Source organism: Dermacentor silvarum, chromosome 1 (genome assembly GCF_013339745.2).
Source record: "Dermacentor silvarum isolate Dsil-2018 chromosome 1, BIME_Dsil_1.4, whole genome shotgun sequence".
NCBI classification, from domain to species: Eukaryota; Metazoa; Arthropoda; class Arachnida; order Ixodida; family Ixodidae; genus Dermacentor; species Dermacentor silvarum.
Genome location: NC_051154.1, coordinates 280,428,100 through 280,438,039, shown reverse-complemented (window position 1 = coordinate 280,438,039; position 9,940 = coordinate 280,428,100). Strand labels below are relative to the sequence as shown.

The 9,940-nt window shown below is 43.6% G+C and overlaps 1 protein-coding gene across 1 annotated transcript; it reads right to left on the bottom strand.

Moving 5' to 3' along the window:
- Positions 1-4,510: 4,510 nt before the first annotated feature.
- Positions 4,511-7,345, bottom strand: LOC125942181 (E3 ubiquitin-protein ligase TRIM33-like). Its single transcript, XM_049660340.1, has 2 exons — positions 5,560-7,345; positions 4,511-4,857 (listed from the first exon to the last, which is right to left on the bottom strand). The coding sequence occupies exons 1-2, from the start codon at positions 5,660-5,662 to the stop codon at positions 4,526-4,528; spliced, it is 435 nt and encodes a 144-aa protein (XP_049516297.1). The 5' UTR covers positions 5,663-7,345; the 3' UTR covers positions 4,511-4,525.
- Between the last annotated feature and the right edge of the window lie 2,595 nt (positions 7,346-9,940).

The window sequence follows — 9,940 nt, the reverse complement described above, 5'->3', positions numbered from 1 at the left end:
AGCTATGTATGTACTAAATGTACTATCACATACTTCTACTAGCACTAAACTATGTACTTAGCTAAAGAAGCAAGAAGATACTAAAGAACTCTTCCCTGATACCCAACAACAAACATAGTGTTTAAGTGTGCGTCACTGATGCATAATGTAACCAACACTTCGATTGTGTTGCCTCAAAAGTGAACTTTTTTTAGGTGCGTCCCCAAAAGAGGCACGAAAAAGCAACCTCCTTCCACAGTGGCTAGTAAGGCTGCAGCTAAGCCCCTAACGCACACAATGAAAAGCATGTAAGTTATCAATAGGCTAGATTGCTTCTTTAAGGTAAGGGCCATGCAGCGCATAATACAGGATGTCATTGGCCCATGGACGAAAGCTGTATCCCCTGCCGCGATGAGTGCTACAGGTGCTGCAAATGACATCGCAAGCAATTATAACAACACTGACACTGCCATCCTAGACATGCTGTTCTGCGTAAGTAGTTGAAGGCCCTCCTGGCAGTCTTGGCATTCAAAACAATACCATCAATGTGGAAGAAAAATTGGCATCAGATCTATCACCAAACTGCAGTTTTAAGGCAAACCAATGAATACACACAGCTTGAGAAGCAGCAGAAAGTTCGAAACACTGTGAATTGGTTAAACTTGATTCAGGGTATCAATGTAAGAATATGCCACCGACACTCAAGGCAGGCAGATGGATTTGTTTTGTGCCCATGTGAACGAGCGAGCCAGAAATCCAAGATCGCATTAAATGCTCGACCAATTCTCTTGCCTCAGATGCTGCTGGACGCAGTGCCGTGGCAAATAAAAACCTGAAGTACCTTTAGAAAACCAACTTACTTGGTTGGATTTGCTCTCGTTGTTTGATCTGTTATGTACTCCTTGCAAGTCATCATTATAGACGCAGCATCTGCTTTTTAAGTCTTGTGTTTTTAGGTTATTATTTGCTAGGCCAGCGCACATGCTTCAACCTACCTTCACAGATTGGTACGGCTAAGTATACCAGAGGTGATAAGAGACAATCCAGATTATCGCACAGCATGACGCTTGCCTCTACAAATATGCCATGGTACATGGCTATGATGTGGTTGTATTAGGGGGTTCCTGGTGAATCCTATATTTGGTTGCTTTATCATATTAATGTGATGCCCCATGATGGCCTTGTTCTGTACTTATAAATATCATTTCCTCAGTAAACTGCAGTTGAAAGTGAGCACCAATCCTGTGTTTGCACAAATCGATCTCTGCTCTACCATTTTCCAGTGATTATGCTCTCAGTAATGTGCTTAAATAGATTCACATTTTCTACGGAAATTGTTCATGTGTGTCACAATAGCTCATAGAGAGATTCAGCTGTACCTTTGCAATGCTCCACCTCGAATCCCCATTCATCGGCGTACAGTAATAGCCTTAGAATCGATTTCGCTCCTTTACACACTTTCTCCCATATTTTCACTGCACATGCTTTCGCTCTTCCCTTATATCCTCACAATTTTCTAGTTGCCCCATGACCTGCACAGCACTCTACTAGTGAAACAACTTATTCCATACATTTGCAATTACTGAGTAATTTCATTTCTGTAAGTTCTCTACTAGACATTAGCTAATTATTTTATTCCTTAAAAATTTAATTTCTCTTTCATAGCACTTACTCCAGCTGCTATTAGAAAATAGCAAAACATAATTTTTATAATGCCTTCAATGAATCAACATATTTATGATTTATCCTGCATATCATGTACAGCATGCAGCTCTTCTGCAATGTTTCACCTTGATCCAAAATTTAGTTATCTTGATCTAGATGCAGATGCTTGCTATGCATTGCCCTTGTGATTACTTTTATCTGTGCACCTATGATTCCTCGCAGTGTTCTTAGAGCCTCACGGTGGAAGATCAGTTCTTCCTATTTATGGAGGTAGTGTTATGCATATATATATATATATATATATATATATATCCGCTTATGGGCTTGTTGGTTGTTCATGTTGAAATGAGCGTCTTGTAGGGCTAAGAGGGAACAAAGATATGAGAAGGCACAATGAAGCGCTACGTGTGTGTATTCTTTGTGCCTTCTTGTGTATTTTTCCCTGTGCGCGCTACAACTCGCTCGTTGCACATATCTGTCTGTTACCAAGCTTCTTATCGCCATTTCTTTCACCTTTAAGGGCCTCTCTCAGGGCATTACGTTAGGGGTGGCATATTCATGCAGTCTGCATTCACTCAAACCATTACCAAATGTTCACACCCTACATGTATAATAGCTTTTAATGATGAACAAGTTTCTGCAATTCTATTGTGTGCGAGCATCGACGACAATACCTATCCTGACCTCTGCAGTGACTGACCCTCTACAAATTATCTTTGCGGTTCTTAAGCTGCGTGCTTTTGTACTTTGATGTTTAATAATGCACTACGTGAGACATGAGTATACTTTATGTGGCTTCGTTTTCAAATTTAAGTAACTTCAGGATAATGAACACACACGCACTTATGGAAACATGGAAATGGGAACCAGAGGGGGTTTGAATTTACCATGTTTTATTCTATTTCCTGTGGACAGCCAGGAGGTGCTCCAGCAATGACACTCCCGTCTGCACCGCCCCATGGAGGCCAGCTGTCACTGAGAAAACAAGGATTATTATTACCAGATATTCGCTAGCAGCATCACATATGCAGGCCGACTTGTGCAGAACAGCGCAAGACAGTTGAAGTGACATGTGCTTTAAGTGAATATTCATTTAAGATACAGGTAACTGCACTCATCCCTGTTGCTGACTGCACGTCTCTTTGCAGTCACGCAAATAGGCATGCAGCTTACATGATATATGAAGCTCAAGTGCACTGTGTAGGCTATCAAGTTAGGGGTTGTTGTCTAGAGGTCTTTGTGATCAGTACACGCGATTCCATATGTACTGAAATGTGATGGTAAAGAACACAGCCTTCCCAGTCATTCCGTGAACCCATACTATTACTGCAGCTACGTGATAGCAGAAGGCTGTATGCACTAGTTCAAAGAGCTACCTAAAACAGGGTGCATGCCATAATTGATTACATGAATCAGTGGAAAAATGTCACTTGGTGGCTGCCACTAGACCTGGGAATGGTTAAGTAGCGGGTGTGTTGTTAAGTAGTGCTGCAAAGTGCTACTCACTGGTGGTTCCTAATTACTTACATAACATTCACTACGTCAAAGAACAATGCCACTAAGTCCTGACCTGTCTCTCATGCAGATAAAGGTTACGCATTGCTGAAGTTGTGCTTGCAGGCTGTGAAAAAAAGCTGTCCAAAAGAGCATTTAGCACGTGGACAACAATGTAAAACGAAATTTAACGCCACTAAAGTTGCGGTATAGTGGCGACATGTGAATAATTCAATAGGACCATGAGAATTTCTGTTAAATTGAAAGCTTGCCTATATTGCTGTGTTGTACCTATGTATTAGTACTATGATAAATGAAGGCTCGAAATTGACAGATGAAGCGACAAACTTAAAATTTCCACGTGCATGCATGCTAAAAGGCAGTTTCCGTGTTTCATTACATTTTCCAAACTCTTCCAGAGTTGTATACTCTGAGTACAAAGCATGGCTCGACAATAGAATAAACTGCAAAGTATGTGCTGCCATGCTAACAAATTGGTAAAAGAAAAACAAGGAAAGCTTCTGCTGTCGTGATTTTACCGTTATGTGGGCTCAAATACTACAAGAACACTTATATCGAGAAATAAATGATTTCAACAAATGCAAGCAATGTGTGGAGTCAGCCCTATTATAACAGTTACCAACTCATGTTGTGAGCAGAAAAGCAGGTGAGAGCACACTGGCTCAGGCTGAGCCATATGCCTTTCCTGTAAATAAACCCAGGCAGCACGACAGCATTGGGCCAAGCATGGTCCAATGCTCGCAGAAATTGGTACGAACTTTGGCCCAATCCTGGCATCATGGCAAAGTGCAACCCGATCCAAGGTTCACCCACTGTTCGAGCCAAGATTGGCCGTACAGTTTGCCATTGTAGAATCCAATGTAGTTCAAGCATAGAGCCAGTGCAAAGCCATCCTGTATCCAGTCTTTCAAGAACGTCCAGTGCTCAGCCATTCTGTATCCAACATGTTTCAAGAACATCCAGTGCTCAGCCATTCTGAATCCAATGTGTTCCAAGAATACCCAGTGCTCAGCCATTCTGTATCCAACGTGTTTGAATACCCAGTGCTCAGCCATTCTGTATCCAACGTGTTTCAAGAATACCCAGTGCTTAGCCATTTTGTAGCCAATGCGTTTCAAGAAAATCCGGTGCTCAGCCATTTTGCATCCAGTGTGTTTCAAGCATAGCCTGTACTTAGCCATTCTGTTGCTTGTATGCTAGCTTACTGCCTATACAATTAGTAGCGAAGAAAATGTGATGGAAATAAGTGCAGGAAGGAAACTTCCTGCATACACACGCAAAGCGTAAACGAAAATATAATTTATTTAGTATACTATTTACAGTACTATTTTACTATTTACAATACAATTCTTGAACTGATGCAGCATCAGTAGGGGTGCTCAGCTCCAGGGGCAGGAGGAGGGGCAGGGGCGGCAGGGGCTGCAGCAGGGGAAGGAGCAGGGGCAGCAGCAGCCGGACAGGAGGGGCCGACGGTGGACTTGCCAGGGACCTGAGGGCAAGGGTGGGGCAGGGAGAGGGCAGCAGTGGGCAGGCAATGATTCCTGCCCTGAAGGGAGGGATCATCGGGCTGCTCTGCTGCAAACGTTGCTGTGAAACGCCTCTTCCTGCCACCACCGCTGTCCACAGACCCTGGCAACCACTTAATGAAGTCCTGTGCTTGTGTCAGGTCGCCCCCCCCCCCTTTCGCACAGATGACATCTGCACACAAACATGCAAAGACCACAATTAGTACATTCAACAAAAGAAAACCTTCAAGAGACTTAGTGAAATAAGTTGCTAACTCTTTAGCACACAGTTTATCTGACATAATTTGCAACCGCAGCCAACCTTATTGAATCCGAGGTTCACAGCATGCTCAGCGGCGAAATGCAGGATACGCAAAGTAATGCTGCGGATAATTAAATGCTATCGCCTTCCCCGCCATGAAAATTCTTGATCCATTTACAGGATTTTCATCCCTGTTGCCTTCGTTGACATTCTTGTTTTTTCACCCTAACATAGCGTTAACGTCATCAGTGATGATCACACCATGTCTTTACTAACCGAGACATATTCAACTGTCTCACCCGCTGATGCTAAACGTGTAAGCTGCCTGGTGTGATGCAATTCATTGGCATGCTCGTCAAGCAATTCACCTAAGCTGCCATTGGTGCTAGTGCAGGGCACACTTTCGCAATTTCTGCAAGGGCAGTGGTGACTGAGTATGTGGCTTTCATTGTAAAAAATGAAATCAGCCAACAGGGACGCCCAAATTTCTTCGTTGTAGAAGTTGACAATTTATATGAAAGACACGATTTTGGCAAGGACAACCTCTTGTTATGCAAGCCATTTCGCTGTAGAGGAGTTCGGCTGTACACACAATACTTCAACAATGCAAAAGGATGACTGAGGAAGCTTTACCTCTGACTATCCGGCATAACTTCAAATTGATGAATGCCCTCTTCCCCTTCCTGCTATGAAGGCTGTAAAGCACTTGGACGGGGTGCGCCATTACAGCCTTCATGGCATACGATGCCACCTCGCGCAGTGACTTCCCTCCTATTTGCAGGAGGTGCTTGCGCTGCAAAAGACAAAAATTGCCAGAGATGTGGAAATGAGCATTGTATGCGGCAATGTTTTCAAGTTGAAAAATCTACCCAATACTACCAGAATATAATTTATTGCCAAGTGAAGTGAATTTTTAGCTGAGTGCAAAGCAAAACATTTTTGCTGGAAGAGGTTTATGACGCAATGCTCTTTAATTGTAAATGTGCTCAACAACACCTTAGCGTTACTAGAATAAACACAAACACGAAGTGCATCAGGTCTTGTCTGTTCTGTGCATTTCATGTTTGTGTTTCATAACCCTTAGCACAGTAACTATGTTTCATAGTAACTACCTCTCCAAGCTTTCACTATCACTTGTAAGCGCACCAACTCTACTCCCATGCAAATTCCCAATGCATAATTAGGGGATGTGACATTAGAGTGCAGGAAAGCCAGATCTACATACGTGTGGCACAAAACAGCTTAAAGGCATACCGACATGATATTTTCAGACCTTCACATTTTGCGTTAAAGCGACTGACAACCAGTTTTTAAAGACGTAGTTTTGTGGTAACCAAAAGTTAACCCTCAGCAATGTTTGCACCTGCAGCTACGCAAATTGTGAAAGCAGCCTATCATTCTGCTTCACAGGAGTGAGTGCAACTGCAGTTAACTGCCTACATTTTGGCCTTTTCAACCACTTTTGAAGATATAAAGCTGGTACAATAAGTTTGCATTGTCGTACAGACCTTCTTACATTTGTACAGCTTTTTTCCCCCAAATACACACCTACATCATGGCTGCCTGGCCCCCGTTATCATTATTCTGTCGATAGACTTACCAAGCCAACTCATCAAAAACAAAGGCAGTGCCACTTTCACTACAAACGAAGGCTTATCAGCATATTGTAAGGTAAAAAAATAACAGAAAAATGTGGACTGCATTTCAATACTAATAAGAATACCATGAAACCCATACAATAATAGAAAGCCATGTGATAGGCCTCTTATTCATGGTAAATAAGGAACAGTGTCCTGAAAGCGTAGGGAGACGTAGACACACCCCAAGTGCGGACTTTAAACTGGTAAGTTTATTGAATGAACGAGTTCATGAACAGTTGAACTGCACATACACCTGGAAGGCAGTGAACAATTTATGACATGCACTCGTGGTTAGATCAGGTGATAATAAACAATAATGAATTAACAAAAATAAAAACCATCGCGCTGCTCCGCTGTCAACGATTTGCGTGGTCTAAAAAGGAAATTTCTTCTAAGAAGACTATTGCAGGCTGACTAATGCAACCTGGTCCTGCTTTCTGTATTCTATAGGCCTCGCAAATTTCATGCGTCAATTGGTCTGTGAGGCGAAAAAGAATCTCGGTCCGACAGAATTCTGCAGTGCACTCTCAGTCATGGCAATGCATTGCGAAATGCAAGGCGCAAACAGTGCATTTTGGTGCTCCCTGAGGCCCACGTTTACACACTGCCCCGATTGTCCCACGTACACTCGGCCACAGGTGAGGGGGATCCTGTACACGATTGCAGTGGCGCAAGGCAAACACATGTTAGTGTGCCTTACAGGGCAGACGCTACCTACTTTCTTTCTGGCTGAAAAGAAAACAAATCTATGCCATGCCACGATCCCCCCCCCCCCTCAACCTGTGCGAACGCTAGTGGATGTATGGCTAACGGCTTGCTTTTTGGTGCCGCATCTTTACTCTCCAAACGTTACTCTTCGCACAAGCTTTCCTTAAGACGCCAATAGCATGCTGTCTTGTGGAAAGTCCGTGCAAGAATTGAAGCATGCTATGGACACTAGCGTTCGCACAGGTTGAAACAAAAAAAAGAGGGGGGGGGGAGGGGGATCGTGGCATGGCATAGATTTTTTTTTCAGCCAGAAAGTGGGTAGCATCTGCACAGCAGTTACAAAATGTGTGGAGAAAGGTGCAAATGCAAAAAAGTCTGCCCTGTAAGGCACACTAATATGCGTGTGCCTTGCGCCACTGCAATGGTGTACAGCAGCCCCCTCACCTGTGGCCGAGTGTACGTGGGACAATCAGGGCGGTGTGTAAACGTGCGCCTCAGGGAGCACCAAAATGCACTGTTTGCGCCTCGCTTTTGGCAATTCGGGTGCACTGCAGAATTCTCTCAGACCGAGAAGCTTTTTCGCCACACAGACCAATTGACTCATGAAATTTGCGAGACCTATAGAATACAGAAAGCCGGACCAGGTTGCATTAGTCAGCCTACAATAGTCTTCCAAGAAAGAGAAATTTCCGTTTTAGACCCCGCAAATCGTTGAGAGCCGAGCAGTGTGATGTTTTTTTTAATTCATTCTTGTTTAGTATCACCTCATCTAACCACGAGTGCATGTCATGAATTGTTCACTGCCTTGCAAGTGCATGCACAGCTCAAGTGTTCATAAACTCGTTCATTCAATAAGTTTTCCAGTTGAAAGTCAGCACTTGGGGTGTGTCAAGTCTCCCTTCGTCTATGTTTTCAGTGCGCTGTTCCTTATTTACCATGAATCAATACCAAGTTGTTCCAGTTTGCCCTCCTCTTCAGGCCACTTATGCATCTTCTAGTTTTTGCCATGTGGAGCGCCAAGGGTCATTTTTCGCAACTTTTGGGGAAGAATTAAAAATATAAATTCCCATTTAATGAGAAAAACATGACTTATTTTAACCAGTAGGATAGGTCATTTTTGCACAAGCGGTTTTCTCAATTCATGTTCCGAGCAGTTGTCTGTCCCTTTACGTGAAGCTTCCGGACTCTAAAACCCCAGAAATATACTAGCAAACCCCAGAGTGCACTAAATACCTCATTTATACTAGTTTTTCTACAGCCAGGTTTCGTTTAGTTTTCTCCCTCTCATAACATCATGGCACAGAAGGCAACCACGTAAGACATCGGAAGGTTTGACACTTGCTTCGACTTGCTTGTCGAAAGGATGTTTTGGCTTCTACACAGAAGCCTTGTTCACTGACTATTATTGATTTCATTTAGCTACAACAGGCATATGGCCAACAACTATGTCAGTGAACAAGTCTTCATGGGAAGGCAGAACATATAACCCCTTCAACAACACTATTTTGGTCTGCATTACATTCATTGTGGGTTTAAACTGGGTGGGAAAAAGCCTGTCAAAAAAACAAACGGATGGCAACCAAGGTGAAAAAACATTAAACAATGCTATTTCCCCTTCACGGGGGCCATGTTCTCTCTATGGCCAGCATCTGTTTTTGCCATGAATGTTCAATGCAATGGTTCGAGCTGTTCGCAATTTGACCAACTTTCCCAACCCTTGTCATTACGGCATGGAAAATGGGGCACCCCCATTACAATACCGTATTTACTCGCATAATGAACGCACTTTTTTCCTTTGAAAATATGCGCAAGTTGGGGGGGGGGGTGCGTTTATTATGCAGGGTAAAATTTTGAATGATTTGTTTTGAATGATTTGTTTGAAAGAAAGCCGCAATTTCGTCCGCAAGGCGAACCATCGATTGCGATAGCAAATGCGCAGAGAGCTATACAAAGTAAGGATAGTAGTTCTATCGCCCGTATAAACTTCCAAAGTAATTTAACCAGCATGGTGTCAGCGCGCACAGGCAAACATGAACCAATCACACTGGATGACCGCGGACACTCACAGTCGAAATGCTGGTGTGAGGAAGCGCTGCAGCAACAGCGAGCGAAGTGACCTTCATGCCATGTATCACTTCAACGCAAACTGAGCGGCGATAACGGAGTACGCTCAAAAGTATAAGCTGCCGTCGCACCTAGACTCAGCCTCCGACGCAGATCGTTTTCAAGATAGGGCACGCCCGGCCGTGCAATGTGCAGTTGCTGTGCCGCCTCCCTCCCCTCCCAACGGCGCCATGCACACGACGAAATACGGCGCGTTTCCTACCCGCTTTCTTCCCTCCAACGTGGGATAAAGCCGCGATCATTGGCGCCGACTTCAAAATGCACCTGGAGTGTCCATATGATGCTACCGCTATAAAAGTAGGAGACACACGTACAATTCAGCGTCTGATACAATCGTACCCACTGAATGCCATATCGGACGCCGCATCGTACTGTGTCTCTCCTACTTCACGGCAGCAAGTTCAGGGTGTGTTTATTTCGCGGGAGAAAAAAAATTTTGAAATTTTGACGACGAAAGTTGGGGGTGCGTTCATTATGCGAGCGTGTCCATTACATAAGTAAATAGGGTATTTCACTTATTCAATATGAAGGCAATAAATTTC

Excerpts from the sequence above, each read along its gene's own strand:
- LOC125942181 (XM_049660340.1), bottom strand. The coding sequence starts at position 5,662 with ATGAAGGCTGTAATGGCGCACCCCGTCCAAGTGCTTTACAGCCTTCAT. Across the intron at positions 4,858-5,559 it reads GTTATGCCGGATAGTCAGAG|ATGTCATCTGTGCGAAAGGG; the intron begins GTAAAGCTTCCT and ends GTTTGTGTGCAG.